A 17,318-nucleotide genomic window follows, 5' to 3' on the forward strand; every position below is an offset into this window, starting at 1 on the left:
TTCGTACTGAAATGTCAGTTTATTGGCTGGATGATCCTCTGAACTAAAACAACATTAATGTTTCATACAGACGTCTATAAAACACAGTCAACAGACATAAAACACACAAACTCTGTCTGATCTGAGCAGTGTTTGTTTGTTCTCTGGAAAAATAATTTGTTCTGAAAGAGCAGAAAACAGGCTGATTTGAACAGAAAATTATTTAGTTGTAAAAATTGTTTAATATATTTAATTGTATTTTTATTGTATTTTTCGATCAGAGAGCTAAAACCTGCAGATTATTCAATGTGTTTTCAGCCGTGACGTTCAGGTACATTTTACATGTTCAAAGGAATAAAAGAGATTTATTTTATATTTTAAAGTTCCAGTGTGTTCATCTTTTGATTTATTTTCGTCTCCAACACTGCAGACAGTTTAACACATTTCATCTTGTTTGAAGATACTTGCTGAGTTTTTCTTTGTCTCAGAAGAAAACAGTTTGTTGTTTGTTCTGTCAGCACTTTCATATTGTGGCTGTAATAAACACTGGAACCTGTAGGCGGCGCTGGCAGGATTTTACGCTGATATTCTCATCACGTTTCCATGGTAACACTGATGTAAAATGTGATCGAGCTGCTGTTTTAAAACCATCAGAGATAACAAGAGACTGAAGTCACATGGGGACATTTAACCTGACTGTACACAACGTTACGGGGACACAGACGTTTTCAGTCCAGGAGTCAGCAGGTAGGAGGACCAGACCCTGACCTTTGACCTCTGGGGACGATGCAGCTGCAGCTCTGGTTGACTGACAGCTGTCGTCACTGACTGAAACATACATGGGTTTGTTTATGAATGAACTTGTCATAATCAGTAATCAGCTTCCCGTTTCCTGTCAGCTGATGTGTTGAAAGACATGGTGATCTCTGACCCCGACTGCAGCAACAAGTCATTGACCTCTGACCCCCTGGAGAGGAAGTCTAGATTTTCTCGACGTAGTTTCCGGGGAACATCCCCTCTCTGCCCCGCAACCGACCAAACCACCAACCAGATGAGTCTGCAGAAAACACAGGAGACAGAGGCTGAGGACCAGTCTGACTTTGTAAGTACATGTCAGGACTACAAGAGCTGCGATTGGTCAGTTCAGTCTGCTTTGCAGGTATGCTTTTTGAGTCTGTACAGTCACTTTATTCTACTATCAGATGATTCTGGCGGCAGCTGCTGGAGTGTAAACGTGGTAAATATCAGGACAGAGCGGCTAATGTTAGCCTAAACTTTCATATAGAGTGATCCAGGACCCACAGAGTTATGTAGCTAATGAAATGCTAACTCTTTGTCTTGGAAGCCACACTTGGGCTGTATTCGAAATCACATACTAACGTACTGCCGACTACATACCCAGTCAGTATTTACCAGCAGACTTTATCACGTGACTGACGGCCGGTCTCACCCAGCCAGCGGCTCCCTCACATCTCCGAAAACGTCGCAGCAAATTTCCAAACAGGCGTTATCTAGATAAACTTTATCCCAACACTTATTGGGATTCTAAATGGTTACTTTCTCACCTGAAAAAATATTAAAACTTAATAAAGTGACATAGAAACAGCTTTGAGCCTGGCTCAAAATCTCAGACACTGCGCAGTCTGAACAGACACAATGCATTGTGGGGCAGTTGAGGATTTCCAGTAAGCTAACACCGTATACTCAGAAATTCTTGCTAATCTAGTTTACATCGGGGTATTTTCTCGCGCACACAAAATCCACATACTATGCAGTTGGAACGCACTAAATACTAATTTTGACATCATACTTAGTATGCGATTCCGAACACAGCCTTGGTTACTAGTGTAGGTAGAAAGCTAGTTAGCCAAGCATGCTAACATTAGCAGCTTATGTTAGAGCAGATAAACACTGTTTAACACCACCCTCCAAACTCTTTGTATCTCTCTGACTACACCTTCAGCATGGGGAGAAATACTAAAACCTGCTGTCACTAGTTACTGTTGCTAAGCTAGGACTGGACAATCGCTGTTCAGGGGAGGAGTTTCGCAAACGTCAATTACAGTAGCTCACATTTGGTGATATATTCTCAAAAATAATCATTACATCCAAATGTGTCATTGTATATTAGGTGGTGAATGCTGTGTAGTTGACTACTTATGGTAATAATAACAAACCGATGGTAAGTCATGTCCGACAATTAAAGCTGAAGATATCAGAAATCATCTAAACTGATCAGTCTCACTTTAGCTGCTGAGCTAACATTACGTTAGCTAATGTTAGCTAACGTTATAGTTCCACAGACTGACAGAACGAGCTAATGCTCAATTCGGACGTCCAGATTACGGTGATACTTAAAATATTGATAAACATTTTTGACTTTTTACAATCTGTTTACAATCAGCTAGCATTAGCTGTTGGTTAGCACTCAACTGCTATCTAGCTAGAACATGCAGGCCGGGAAAATAACGTGTGCAGTCACGCTAGATCATTTATTGAATGACAGACACACCACTCAACAAAAAGACATAGTATAGTGGTAGTACCAGTAGTAGTGGTAGTAGTAATGGTAGAAGAAGTACCAGTAGTACTAAGAGAAGTAGAACAGTAGTTCTAGAAGTAGAAGTAGTATGAGTATACTAAAAAATAGTATCAGTAGTACTAAAAGTAGTATCAGTAGTACTAGAAGTACAGTAACAGTAGTACTGACAGCAGTACTATTAGAAGTAGTAGTAGTAGCAGTAACAGCAGTAGTAAATGAGAATTGTTTCTCAACTGAAAGTAAAATTTTAAAAAATAGTAATACCTTCAGTAAGTATCTCAATGACATCATCAGCGTTGAAGCTGAGCTCATCGGTGTCCTGGGCGTCGTAAGCGTACAGAGCTTTGCACTGCGGAGACCGAGGCTTCGGTTTGGGAGCCGGTTTGGGTCGACCTGCTCCGGGAAGAGGCTTCACCTCCTTTGACAGCCGCCGCTGCAGCCTGCAGGCAACACGCAGGGATTACAGTACTGTTTATCTTATTTACAGTGAACCAGAGAAGAGTCTGTAGAACCAGGACCAAAACTAAAATGTTTTATAAAAGCTTGATGTGACTGGAGAGCTGCTGGCTCCAGTCCCAGGACCACTGGGTCTGCTGCCGACGTGCTCTGGAGCAAGGCACAGACTGCAGGTCAGTTTAAACCTTAGTCCTATAAGGTTTCTTCAGTGACACGATGAAACATTTGATCAAACTGCTGCTGATGACTGAAGTCGCACAGGGACATGAACCTGTACTTTCAGTCCAGGAGTCAGCAGGTAGGCACTGGTTATACTGGTTACATTGGTTACTGTTACTAGTTATACTGATTATACTGGTGACATTGGTTACTGTTACTGGTTATACTGGTAACAATGGTCATACTATTTACTATGTTACTAGTTACTGGTTACATTTCTGTGACTGGTTATGTTACTTATTCTACTGTTTATACTGGTGACCCTGGTTATACTGGTTGACCCTGGTTATACTGGTTACATTACTGCTACTGGTTATACTGGGTTACTCCCGGCAGTCTCACCCTGCGGCGCCCTGCTCGGGGACGTCCATGAAGCCCATGTCGTGGTGTTGGGGGGGGCGGTTGTCGTGGCGATGCTGACTCTGGAGGCGGGGCAGACTGGGCTGCTCCATGCTGGACTGCTGCCTCATCAGGGAGCCTCTGGAGGTGTTGGAGCTTCCTCTGGGCGCTCCGCCCCCTCTGGGCGCTCCGCCTCCTCTGGGCGCTCCGCCCCCTCTGGAGCGAGGAGCTGAAGAAAAAAGTAAAATTATAAAGCAGCACTTGGTCAGACGGCGACTTCCTGACACTTGAAGGTTTTTTTTCTGGTACCTGAGTTGTACTGGCTGGTGGGTGGAGCCTGGTTGCCCACGTAGCGACTCTTGCGTTTATCAATCCTCGTCGGTCCTACAAGTCAAACAGACAGGAAGTGAGGCGGAGCACACAGGAAGTTGTGGTAGAATTTGTGGTGAGTCCGGTCAGAACTTACTGGAGTTTTTGGGCAGACCCGTTCCGATGGAGACCTGCAGGACCTTCCCGCTGGGCTTCAGGACCACCTCGTCCCCCTGACCCACCTGGAACTGGATCTGTCTGGACCCTGAAGAGCTGAAGGGACCCCAGCCGCCCTTCTTCACCTTAAACTCCAGACTGGAGACAGAAAGGGCTTCAGCTGATATTCATGTAAATTTTGTATTAATTTAGAAAACCAACAGCTGTCAGATGTGGTTTTAGCCACGTTAGCGGCACTGTGGATGAGAATATCTGGAACTGATTTAGTCAACAACATGCAAACATTAAATCAAGGCACTAGTGTAAAGAATGACATGTCTGTATTTCTGATATTTGAGTGAAACTAAATAAAACAGTGACGGTACTGACAGGTTGTTGAATTTGAGCGGCAGCTTCTTCTGAGTTTTCTCCTGATAACGTTTGACCAGCAGACTGAGGAACTCTGTTTTAAAGACACTCTGAAGAACGCTGTCGTATTCCTCCTCATGGATGATGAAGAAGTCGTCCTGCAGAGTGCTGACAGAGAGACAGACAGGTTGAGAAAGAGAGACAGGTCAGAGAGAGAGACAGAAAGTCAGAGAAACAATCGAACAGATGTAGAAAGACAAGATGAAACAAACATTTCAAATGTTTTTTTTTAATCTCTTCAGGTATTTTTCTCTTCTAATATAGAAAATAATGTTTGTGGTGCATTTTCTAAATGTTCTGGTTCTGGTGCTAGTTCTAGTTCTAATTTTAGTTTCAGATGTAGCTCTGGCCCGGTGGCCCCGGTCATAGTACTTGTCTTGGCCCTGTTCTATTTCTAGTTCAGGTTCCAGTTCTGGTCCTGGTTCTAGTTAAAGTTCTAATTCCAGTTCTAGTTCTGGCAGTGGCTCTCACTCTGGTTCTAGTTCTAGCCCTGGTCCTAGTGCTTGTCCTGTAACTATTTCTGGTTCTGATCCTAGTTCTAGTTTCAGTTCTGTCCCTGGTTGTGGTTCTAGCTCTAGTTCTGGCCCGGGTTCTAGTTCTTGCTGTATTTCTGGCACTGTTTCTTGCTCTGGTCCTGATTCTAGTTTTAGTCCCAGTCCTGGTTCTAGTTCTAATTCTAGTTGTGGCCCTGGTTCTTGTCTGATCCTTGTTCTAATCTTGGGCTTCTCCTGGAATAGTTCTAGTTGTGGGCTTGGTTCCGGTCCTAGTTATGGCTCTAGTTCAGTTCTAGCTCTGCCCCTGTTTCTAGATCTGGTTCTGGTGGTGTACCTCAGGGAAACAGACTGGATCTTGTTGAGCTCAATCTTCCTCTTGAGAACCTCCTGGATCTGACCTTTATCTGGACCCTGCTTCACCTTCTCTCGACCAATCAGGTACAGGTATTTCGGGGTCAGGATGAAGTCACGCTTCACTGTCTGTGAAACAACAGAAACACAGAGTTCAGTCGGGCAGTGAATCTTAAACTTAAACTGAATTTGGTGAATTCTGACAGGTAAAACCTTAACAAAGGAACCAAAACAAAGGAAGCACCAGACTTGGTTTTGACATGGGGATACCTTCGGGGGAAGCTGCAGTATTTTCCTTATCCTGTAGAGACCTAAGCTACTGAAACTACAAAGGAGACCCAGCCACCAGAGTAGGGAGCTGCTGATCTTCCTCTCCATCAACCCCACAGTTGTCGGTGGTACCACATAAACCAGAAGAGGCCAGAAGACGTGAGGGAGGATGCCATGTTGGCTTTAAACTTGCCAGGTAAGCCTGACATGTCCACACCAGCGAGCTTAACCTCAAGTTCCTGAATGGTTGACTGAACAGCAGCTGTATCTCAAAGACTGCAGTCAAGCCAAGGATCTACACTGGTTTCTCTGAGATACATGGGATTGGGATGCCATCTAGAGAGAATCTATCCACAACTCTGACCTTAAGCAGTACCAGGGACTTGATTCACCTGACCTGAAGCTTGTCCTTGCCCAGGTAATCGAACAATTGGATCAATAAACTATGTTGTATGACCTGGCCAGCATAAATATGACGACATCTGTGAGACTTTGTCGTGACAACTGAAGTTTCACATCCAATGCCTGATATCCTAGAGACAGGTTCTAGCACTCTTCCATTTTACACGATAAACATTAACAACTTCGAGGAGGAAGGGTGACTGTTCGAAATGGGTCAAGGCATCAGTCAGATTTCCTGTGGGACTGTAGTTTCTTTCAGGACTGAGTCTTTACCCTGAATCTTCGGTCAAATTTCACCACGACGTCGGCGAAGTCGATCCTCTCTCGGCGGCCGACAAACTGTCTGATCTCTGGATGGTTGTCTGTCCCGATGTAGTCGCCCACAAAGTTCCTGTTGATGCTGTTTCTGCGGCGCTCCTTCTTGTTCAGCAGGACGTCAGAGGCTGCAAGAAACAGAATATCACTTAGTAGAGAGGAAGACATAATGTCCAAGACACAAACACAAGCCAAAAGTGGTACTTCCTTAACCCACTTATGGAGACAGTCTTACCTTCCTCCCTCATCTTGACGTACTTGCGGACAGCAATGTGTTTACGCCACGCCTTCTGGATGGCCCGAGCATAACCGTTATACTTCCTCTCCCTCATCTCCTCCAACAAGAAGAGCTGGAGAGAGGAAAACAACAGAGAGACAACAAACATCAAGACAAGACAGACCCTGACAGGCTGAGTGGACTGAGGGCTTCTGGGAACTCCAATACCCAGAATGCCACTGTCTTAGAAACAGAACTCATGGGATAAATTCAGAAATTTGAATAAATTCACTTGTGGATTTTGGATCAGTTCAGCAGCTGTGATGCAGTTTGGTTCTGAATATGACATACCAGTTCTAGAGGGAGTCATTTCCATAGCAATGAACGCTAAGGGTCATGGGTACTGTAGTATTTAGAGATATTCCACAAACCAAAACTGAAAAAAAAAAAACTTGAAACATTTCTACCTGAAGACCAGAACAGAACCCTACAGTCTGGTTAAATAGTCAGGAGGTTCTACCGAGGTTCTGGTTCAGGAACTCAGAACCAGAACCTCAGTAGAACCTCCTGGTTCAGGAACTCAGAACCTCAGTGTTCCTGATAACAGTTACTGTTAACAGGAAACTTTACTTTGAAAGTTTACAACGGGATAAACCAGTTCCTGAGCTGTCTTTTCTGCGTGAGTATTTCATACCGACTCTGGAGCTTTGATGAAGATTTTGGTCTTGCCCAGCTGGAACTGGTCCTGGTCCATGTTGACCGAGTTGAGGAGGTGCATGACTCCCTGACGCTCCTCGCCCCTCCACTGAGGCCAGGTGTCCTTTGTCAGGATGGCATACCTGCAGTACACAAGTCTCTGTTAGCATGCTTGGAGCAGCAGGACAGTCTAAAGGATGTTACCCTGTTTAACCTCTGACCTCTGCAGGAACTTGTTGAAGACCCGTCTGAAGGCGTATCCGGCCCGGCGGACTCTGATGTTCTCTCGGAGTCCCAGGTACTCCACCTGGTGTCTGACCCGGTTCTCCTCCCAGTCCCGGGGACGTTTGGTCTCGTTGGGTTTGATGCAACGGATGTAGTGGGGGGTGCACTTCATCAGAGTCTGGACCAGACTGTTAGCTTGTTTCTAAAAGGGGGCAGTGTTACCTGGTGTAGGTGTACCTTACTGCTATGTTTGGGGCTGAGAGCCTGCAGGGCTTCATACTGTAAATCATTCAAATTATTCTATTTGTCAAACCAAAAACAGCCCCAGATGGAAAGTTGCAAACTAGCCCAGGCCATAAAAGTTGTGCTATGTGCATGTCCCTATAAAAATATACATTAAATAAATAGTCACAGGGAAATTAATTTGGGTGTCTTCATGATACAGGTGGTGCTGGAAGTTTGGTGATGTAGTTGTGGGGCTGTTTGTTGACTGTGTCTGGTGAGCTAACTGCGAAATGCTACCTAGCTGGCAACATGCTGGCACTAGCCAGCCAAAATAGCTTGCCAAGCTAGCTGTCTTGCTACCAGTTAGTTTAGCTAACTACCACTTGGCAAGCTAGGTTGCTCGATTACTAACCAGACTGCAGACCTGCTGTATCTCCGTTGTGGGGCAGTTTATACTCCAGCAGAGCAGAGTTATAGTGACACGCAGTTGGCATGGTAGCTTTCTGCATTATAGACAGACTCAAAGGTCAGCTCCGTCAGGACAGTTTACAACTGGTCAAGGACACCAGTTATTGCTAAAAGCTCATTTTAATCTTTAGTTGCTGGGTGGAGTCAGTGATGCTCAGGTTGATGCAGTAAAAGATTTAACAGTGACAGACAGTTACAATGAATTACAATATGACAACTCAAAACAAACACAACATCATCATGGCAACCAAAATAAAAAAACCCCACTAGTTCTGAAGTAGCCACCATAACATCAGCAATCTAAAGCAATAAAAATTAGAAAATCTGGGGCGTCCTGATGAACCACAACATCCCACCTTTGCATGCCATCGATCTCTCTACTGCGACTCTCCAATAAAGACATAAAATGCCCCAAAACTACTTTAAAAATCTGCAATCGTTACAACTGATTCATGAGCAGTGTAGCTCGGTGACTGCAGGTTTTTTCAAACTAGATTTAAAATGTTTAATTAAGTGTCAAAATGACTTTTAGGCAGGTAGATGTGGAAATCACACATCTACCTACCATCACAGGTTGAAACAAACTGCGTCAGTGAATGATCTCAGAATAATCCAGCATCAGCTACACGAATTAAATGATCTAAAGTCAGAAGATGATGTTTTTTAACTAAACTGCAGTGGTGATGAAGATTAGTTTTTTGTACAGTTTGATGTTGGTCTGAAATTTTAGTGTGACAGTCTATAGTCTGTTAGCGCCCCCTACAGCCTGCAGAGTTCATTACAGCCACAGTCTGACCAGCAGTGGAGCTAAAAATGTACAGTTTATCCTGAAGGGGGCGCTACAGGAAACATCATGGAGTCATCCAGTCTCCACCTGTCAACCGTAAGGGCAGCAGGTCTCTCTCACCTTGATCTTACTGCTGGCGGTGCTCGGACGCCCTCTCTTCTCGGCCTCCAGGTTCTCAGGGAACAGAGCTCTGATGAACGGACTGACCGCAAACACACCACAGACAGGGGTCATCGTGAGGTCATCATGATGTCATCACACACACACACACACACACACACACACACACAGAGTACTTACAACTCGCTGCTCTGCATCAGCTCGATGATGTCAATAAACAACACGTCTCTGTTCCTCTCACAGAAACCGTGGACATCATACGACACCTGGACAGACAGACAGGTGCAGTTTATGAACAGACAGACAGACAGACAGACAGGTGAACACCTGAACAGGTAGCCAGGTGTCCTGCGTACCTTCCCAGCGTAGTGGTGGATGATAAATCCTTTGTTCCAGCTGCTGAAGTGTTCGTGGGATCCGATCTGTCCCTGAAGCTTCTGCAGCAGCGTCTGATCGGCTCCTTCACCTTTAGCGTGCATCGTAGCACACACGTCGTCCAGGACGCTCATGAGCCCAGGAGGATTCTGGGAAACGATCAGCGACACGATGTGAATCACAAACACTGTTGACAAGAGTTCCTAACTAACTAAACTAACTAACTAAAGGTTGAAGGAGAATGAAACGAATCCCACTCAGCCAATAAATGACACAAAGAGAACAAACGCGAAACATAAAGTTACAGCAGCGCAACATGTAAATCAGCTGATCACAGATCTGTTTCAGTGAGCGTTTGTAGATACACAGAAGAAACTGCAGATCACAAATAAAGAATTATTGGCAGCATTTTAAAAAGACTTTAGTTTTAATAATCCAATAATCGTAATGATGAGGTTTTATCGTCTCATCGTTATAAAGATCTGCTGCACAAATTAATAATTCCAGGAAAGTTGTAATTAAAAACCAACATATTAGTTCCTGACCAAACGTCAGACGTGTTCACCGATTGGCTGACTCACCAGTTTAGACTCGATGAGGTCACAGACCACTTTGTTGTTGAAGTACTCGATGGAGGTCCATTTGATCCCCTCCTGAACATATTCTTCCTGCAGAGACAGAAGAACAGATGCAGTTTCTGTTTCATGTTAAACACATGTTGAAACTTTTCAGCTGAGGATCAGAGGGAGAGGAGTCGACAGCCAGTTCTGTTTGTTACAGTGTACCGCGAGTTTTTATCAAGTTTAGTCCTTAAAACAGATAAAGTAATTATTGTAGGTGACTTTAATATTCATGTGGACGTTGATAATGAGCCTCAGTACTGCGTTTATCTCATTATTAGATTCGATTGGCTTCTGTCAGAGTGTACATGAAGCCACTCACTGTTTTAACCGCACCCTCGAGCTTGTTCTGGTATATGGCATTGAAATGGAAATTTAATAGTCTTTCCACAGAATCCTTCATCATCAGACCATTATTTAATAACTTTTGAACTGCTATTACTGGACTCCATTAGGCAAACACTCCTACTCTAGATGTCTGTCTGATAGTGCTGTGGCTAAATTCAAGGAAGCGATCCCATCTGCATTTAATTCAATGTTATGTCTCAATATAACAGAGGACTCCTATGCAAATCGCAGCCCCTCCCAAATTGACCATCTAGTTGTTAGCGCTGCAGGCTCACTGAACGACACTCGATTCTATCGCTCCTCTAAAGAAGAAGATAATAAAACAAAGAAGGTTAGCTCCGTGGTATAATCCCCAAACCTGAAAATTAAAGCAAACATCACGAAAACTTGAAAGGAAATGGCGTTCCAACAAGCTGGAAGAATCTCGTTTAGTCTGGCAAAGACCCGGTTAGCCAATGAGAGTTTGGATTGGTCCAATTAAGAACCAATCACCGGTGGTTTCTGAGTATCTTAAAGCAGTAAGGACCCTGCTGAAGGCCACGCGCTGAAACGCGATGGTCTGACACTAAAGTTGTTCTTTAGTTAACAGTTAAACAGTAACTTTACATTGCTGGAGTTTTGACCTCTAAAGCAGTGATTCAACATTTTGGGACCAGTTGCCAGGCAACTATCTGAGACTCCAGGACGTTAATGCTGCCAGCCAGGAAATAGTCCGGCACACAACCCCCCTGTGTGTTTGTTACACTTTGTTTTGTGCTCAGATGAAACAAACCAGACTTCGAGGACGGCCGTCTTTCACCTACGTAACTTTGCAGAAATCAGACACATCCTGTCTCAAAATGATGCTGAAAAACTAGTCCCTGCATTTGTTACTTCCAGGCTGGACTACTGCAGTTCCTTATTATCAGGCTGCCTGAATAAGTCCCTTCAGACTCTCCAGTTGATCCAGAATGCTGCGGCACGTGTACTGACAAGAACCAGGAAAAGAGATCAAATCTCTCCAATATTAGCTTCTCTGCACTGGCTCCCTGTAAAATCCAGAACAGAGTTTAAAATCCTTCTCCTCACCTACAAAGCTCTTAACGGTCAGGCACCATCGTATCTTAAAGAGCTCATAATACCTTATTACCCCACTAGAACACTGCGCTCCCAGGATGCAGGGTTACTGGTGGTTCCTAGAGTCTCCAAAAGTAGACCGGGAGCCAGAGCCTTCAGGTATCAAGCTCCTCTCCTGTGGAACCAGGTCCCAGTTTGGGTTCGGGAGGCAGACACCATCTCCACATTTAAGGCTTCAGACTTTCCTCTGTGATAAAGCTTATAGTTAGGGCTGGCTCAGGTGAGTCCTGAACCATCCCTTAGTTATGCTACTATATACGTAGACTGCCGGGAGACTTCCCATGATGCACCTCTTCCCTCTCTCCTCCTCTCCCTCTCCATCTGTGTGCATTTTTATCCCATTACTGCATGTTACTAACTCGACATCTTCTCTCTCCCGTAGTTTTCTGCTTTTCTGACAACCGAAGAGAAACAGAAAGAGAAGAGAACCTGCAGACTTTCTACAGGAAGTAGAAACAGTAAGAAAAATCATGCCGATGAATAACTACAGAAAATAATCAGAAAATAAGCAGAGTCTTATAACTCTGACGGATTCACAGGTTGAATTAGAGGAAAACAAAACACTTGATGAAGGTGTAACACGATGATGTCACGATGTGTCACCTGTTCTGCCTTCAGTGTGAGCTCAATGAAAATCTGCTGCAGCTTCTCATTGACAAAGTTGATGCAGAACTGCTCGAAGCCGTTTCGCTGAAAAAGAAGAAACAGAAGAATCAATCAATCAATCAAACCGATCGATCAGTTGGTGAAATGTTACGTCAGCCGATGTCACAGCTCTGCTGACGGCAGCAGGTGTCGCCACAGATTTCATTCAATTCAACACAGAGAGAAAGAAAAGTGCTTTCATGATGAATTTACTGTCGTCAACCTGCTGCTGCTACTTCAAGGAAGTTCCTACATTTCCCAGAATCGTAGAAAAGGTTTCAGTCGTGGTCGTCTGGACGCTGTTTTCAGAATCAGGACGTTTCGGCTCCCATCCGGAAGTCATTCTCAACTGTGAAAAAATGGGACGGGAACTAGAAATTTAAGCTACTCTGAATTTCTGAGTTCTCAGACCATTTTCACAATTGAGAATGACTTCCGGATGGGAGCCGAAACGTCTTGATTCTGAAAACAGCGTCCAGACGACCACGACTGAAACCTTTTCTACGATGGACCGCTCCCGGACGAATGAGGGACGACACCGTCTTAATTTCCCAGAATGCCGTGTGTGTGTGGTTGTGCGCTAACTTCAAAGCCTGTTATTGTAAATCAGAGTTTATAAACCTGGAAAAAAACTTTTGTTTGTGAATGTGAAGAAAATATTTGTTCGACAAAAAAAAAAAAGTGAGAACGTGGAAATAAAATAGTGCAGAAATGATCAAAGAGTGAAGTCAGAAAGCCGCTTCACTGCGTTTCAGCTGTTTCCGGACAAAACGCACACCTGTCACTTTTAGACATCAGGTTTATGTTCTGGGTTAGAGAACCTCTTGTGTCACTGAGGGTCTTCACAAGTACAGAAGTGTGTTTGTACCTGGAAGATCTCGAAGCCGTAGATGTCGAGGACCCCGATGTTGAGCTCCTCCTGGTCCTTCTGCATGGCTTTATTAACACACTGTCACACACGGAGATAAAACAATCAGTAAGGAATAAACTGACGCGCGAAATCAAACGAAGCGGCGTGCGGGGTGTTGATGTGGACTGACGTCGACGAGGAAGTCGAAGAGTCGGGTGTACAGAGCTTTGGACAGGGCGTCTCTGGAGAAACAGGCCTGCTCGGTGTTCAGGGTGACGGAGATGGACTCGGACTTCCCGCCCCACTTACTGTCCATAATCCTGCTGGTCAGTTTACTGCAGAGACCGTCCTGAGAGATCCCCAACAGGAAGGACGGGAACGCCAGGACTGACAGGAAGACAGAGACAGTTTTACCACCAGTAACCCAACAAGGCGTCAGGATCGGGATCCAGCAGGATCGGGATCCAGCAGGATCAGGATCCAGCAGGATTACATTATGTTTCATGGCGGAGGGATACTCCAGCATGTACCTGACCTTCATTTCATCAACATCTTCCTGACCGCGTTTTATTACCCTGACGTGTTGTGCAGAACATCGAGTGCAGACTGTGTAGAGTGTATTGAGTAGTATCTTACAGTCCTGGCTTTCGACCACAGCGTAGTTGTTTTCCTCTCTGAAGCTGATGTTTCCCAGATGAAGAATTCCTGCAACGAGCTGAAGAACTGAATCCTGATCCTCCACAGACAGACCCACTACTGACATCGCCCCCTGAGAGACAGACAGGCAGAGAGACAGATTAACAGACAGGTACAGACAGACAGAGACAGTGTGACAGACAGACAGGTACAGACAGACAGGTACAGACAGACAGACAGGTACAGACAGACAGACAGACAGACAGACAGGTACAGACAGACAGAGACAGTGTGACAGACAGACAGGTACAGACAGGTACAGACAGACAGGTACAGACAGACAGACAGGTACAGACAGACAGACAGACAGGTACAGACAGGTACAGACAGACAGACAGGTACAGACAGACAGACAGGTACAGACAGACAGGTACAGACAGACAGGTACAGACAGACAGACAGACAGGTACAGACAGACAGACAGACAGGTACAGACAGGTACAGACAGACAGACAGGTACAGACAGACAGGTACAGACAGACAGACAGACAGACAGGTACAGACAGACAGGTACAGACAGACAGGTACAGACAGGTACAGACAGACAGACAGACAGACAGACAGGTACAGACAGACAGACAGGCACAGACCATAGTATCAGAGAACTCTTTCTTGTCGTTGATGTCCTCCACAGTGTAGGTCCCTGATTGGTTGAGGTAGTAGTAGTAGTCGGGGGTTGTGACCCCGAGGTTCTCCCGCTGCTCTGCACTCGCCCCCCCCAACAGCTGGGGACAGAGGTCAAAGGTCACACCGAGGTCACAGAGGTCAGGTGCGTTTATTAAAAACATTTTCTTGTATTCCAACTAACGCAGGTTCTTGTGTTTACAGGATCAGGATCTAAATAAATCACCTTCGTCAGTACTGATGTTAGCAGCTGTACGGTCTCAGTACCTGAGGCAGACATTTCAGTACCTGGTAGTAAATATTGCAGTACTCGGTAACCCATGTTGTAGTACTTGTTGTAGTACTTGTTGTAGTACTTGGTGTAGTACTTGGTGTAGTACTCGCAGTACCTGGTAGTAGATGTGGAAGCTTCGCTCTCCAGGATTCTGTGAAACGACTCGACTTTTCTCCAACAGAAAGTTGGAGATTCTCCCTCCGTCAGGAGCTCCTCCTCGACTGAACTGGATCTCAAAGTATTTACCCTGACAGGCGGAGCACAGTGTGTACATGTAGTAGTAGTAGTATCTGTTAGTAGTATATTGTTTAATGTTTGTAGACTGTGTATAAATCTGTCTGAATATATTTATACTCACAAATCTGCTGGAGTTGTTGTTGCGGACGGTCTTGGCATTACCGAAGGCCTCCAGCAGGGGGTTGGACTGCAGGATGATGTCTTTAACATGCTGCGCACACACACGCACACGCATCAGCATCAGTAACCATGGTAACACCCAAACTCACAGTCCCTGCCTCCATAACTACCAGTTCCACGAGAAGTGAATGGGATAAAAACGCAAACAGACGGAGAGGGAGAGGAGGAGAGAGGTGCATCATGGGAAGTCTCCCGGCGGTCTAGGCCTATAGCAGCAGAACTAAGGGCTGGATCAGGACTCGCCCGAGCCAGCCCTGACTGTAAGCAACACTGAGCAGGACTCCGCGTACTGACCTGGACTTTGTCTCCTCCCCCCGACACTTTGGACACGTAGCTCATGATGTACTTGGCAGCGACCGTTTTCCCAGCTCCGCTCTCACCACTGACAGACAGGAAACAGGAAACACACTGAGGACTCACTTCATTACTTCAGCTGGCGTGAAGACAGAAAGTCATGTCAACTCTTATTAAGTCCTAATAAAGATTTATTTAAAAGCTTAAAGCACAAGGTCACATTTAAAGCAGTCAGGTGTTCGTCAGGGAAACGGCCGTTTCTTGCTGGAATCGTCCTGTTCAACAGATCTCTTCATAACGACGGAGACTAAATCCACCGTCGTCCCGTGTGAAAATGTATTCTGAAGGTATATGAAGCGTCATCAGTCACAGGTGAGTTTCCCCGTGGAGCGCCACGCAGTCAGTAACTGTTTGTCCACAGGAGGAGGACGGTGGATTTCGTCTGCGTCGCGTCCATTAGAGTCTCACGAAGAACAAATCTGAGTACGAACACAACGATTCGTTCATGTGGACACCTGAGAGCACTAAGAGCAGTGAAGCTCTGCGTGTCCGGTTTGTTTGATTTGTATTAACGGACATTTACTCAACATCTTACTAAGAATGATTTATTGTTTTTATGTTTTGGTTTATTTAAAGGGACAGCGCACATTAATGAACAGCTGTAAACGCTTCAGTTGGTCCTGGACGGACGTCACAGAGCGTCTCAGAACAGAGAATCAGATCGAAATGACAAAGTTAGCGAGTTCGTTTATAAGCAAGCTCAGATTACGAGACACACGGCAATGAAAAGGAAATTACTGTCAACAGAAATATGAAGTAAATAAGACGACTTAGTGCTGCGTTACACAGCTGAGAGCTCGAACAGTTTGTGTTCGTTTCAGACAGACTTCGGTTTCCTGTTTTCGCCTGAGCTCTTTGAAGTGGGCGGGGCTCAGGTGGAACCAGGAAACGCCACGTGAATCTGATGTCAGGTGTGTTTATGTTCCCAGGCTGCTGTCAATCAAATCTGATCACAGCCGCACGGCCCCGATGAAGCGCGTCAGTTTTTAATTAATAATTAATATCCGCAGATGTTTAGTTAGTTGTTGTTGTTTGTGTCCCGCCTACCTGATGATGACACACTGGTTCTCGCTGTCAATCATCATGTTTCTGTACATGGTGTCCGCCAGCGCGTAGATGTGGGGGGGGTTCTCATACTGAGCCTGGGGGGGGGGGGCAACATAACAACACATTATGCTCATGTGTGAGCACTTCTCTTCTATCTTTGTGAGGACCAGTTCAAGTTTTGGATCTTGAGGACATTTTGTCCAGTTTATCAGTGAAGACTGATGATTACCGCCATCCGCACCGACGTCTACGAGGAGGATCAGGGCCGCATGAGCTTAAAGTCGATTCTGGATTTAAACTCAGAACTCAAACAGATGTTTCCGAATCCTCTTCCGTAGACGTGAACGCGATACCGGCGGAGATTACGGCTGAATTCGGCTCGAATGCTGCGTTCCAGACAAAGTCGGAATTTCCCAGTTGAAATTTCTGACAGCGGCCGAGCAAACAAATGATTTTCAAAGAAGTTTGGATCCAAACGATCCAACGGGAACCAGTGAGGGTCCTCACAAGTATAGAAGTGCAGACATGTGTACGTGCATGTGTGTGTCTCTGTGTGTGTGTGTGTGTGTGTACAGTGTGTGTGTGTACAGTGTGTGTGTGTGTGTGTGTGTGTGTGTGTGTACACAGTGTGTGTGTAGTGTAGTGTGTGTGTGTGTGTGTGTGTAGTGTGTGTGTGCGTGTGTGTGCGTGTGTAGTGTAGTGTGTGTGTGTGTGTGTGTGTGTGTACACAGTGTGTGTGTGTGTGTGTGTGTGTGTAGTGTAGTGTAGTGTGTGTGTAGTGTAGTGTAGTGTGTGTGTAGTGTAGTGTGTGTGTGTGTGTGTGTGTGTGTAGTGTAGTGTGAGTGTGTGTGTGCAGTGTGTGTGTGTGTGTGTGTGTGCGTGTGTAGTGTAGTGTGTGTGTGTGTGTGTGTGTACACAGTGTGTGTGTAGTGTAGTGTAGTGTGTGTGTGTGT

The 17,318-nt window shown here is 45.2% G+C and overlaps 1 protein-coding gene across 1 annotated transcript in view; it reads right to left on the reverse strand.

Annotated features, from left to right (window-relative positions):
• myo1eb (myosin IEb) overlaps window positions 1-17,318 on the reverse strand; it is a 25,429-nt gene continuing 8,111 nt past the window's right edge. The window contains exons 4-27 of the mRNA XM_044206720.1: window positions 16,366-16,460; window positions 15,259-15,346; window positions 14,906-14,995; window positions 14,663-14,794; window positions 14,240-14,374; window positions 13,590-13,722; window positions 13,144-13,340; window positions 12,972-13,052; window positions 12,062-12,148; window positions 9,956-10,042; window positions 9,356-9,523; window positions 9,180-9,265; window positions 9,000-9,081; window positions 7,396-7,601; window positions 7,173-7,317; window positions 6,497-6,611; window positions 6,220-6,389; window positions 5,258-5,403; window positions 4,391-4,537; window positions 4,002-4,159; window positions 3,845-3,919; window positions 3,539-3,764; window positions 2,786-2,961; window positions 1-1,036 (exon numbers count right to left, since the gene is read on the reverse strand). Coding sequence (XP_044062655.1) covers window positions 960-1,036; window positions 2,786-2,961; window positions 3,539-3,764; window positions 3,845-3,919; window positions 4,002-4,159; window positions 4,391-4,537; window positions 5,258-5,403; window positions 6,220-6,389; window positions 6,497-6,611; window positions 7,173-7,317; window positions 7,396-7,601; window positions 9,000-9,081; window positions 9,180-9,265; window positions 9,356-9,523; window positions 9,956-10,042; window positions 12,062-12,148; window positions 12,972-13,052; window positions 13,144-13,340; window positions 13,590-13,722; window positions 14,240-14,374; window positions 14,663-14,794; window positions 14,906-14,995; window positions 15,259-15,346; window positions 16,366-16,460 — 3,102 coding nt within the window. The 3' untranslated portion in view covers window positions 1-959. The remainder of the gene's footprint in view (window positions 1,037-2,785; window positions 2,962-3,538; window positions 3,765-3,844; window positions 3,920-4,001; window positions 4,160-4,390; window positions 4,538-5,257; window positions 5,404-6,219; window positions 6,390-6,496; window positions 6,612-7,172; window positions 7,318-7,395; window positions 7,602-8,999; window positions 9,082-9,179; window positions 9,266-9,355; window positions 9,524-9,955; window positions 10,043-12,061; window positions 12,149-12,971; window positions 13,053-13,143; window positions 13,341-13,589; window positions 13,723-14,239; window positions 14,375-14,662; window positions 14,795-14,905; window positions 14,996-15,258; window positions 15,347-16,365; window positions 16,461-17,318) is intronic.

The sequence above is a fragment of the Siniperca chuatsi genome, linkage group LG9, assembly GCF_020085105.1.
Source record: "Siniperca chuatsi isolate FFG_IHB_CAS linkage group LG9, ASM2008510v1, whole genome shotgun sequence".
Classification (NCBI taxonomy): Eukaryota; Metazoa; Chordata; class Actinopteri; order Centrarchiformes; family Sinipercidae; genus Siniperca; species Siniperca chuatsi.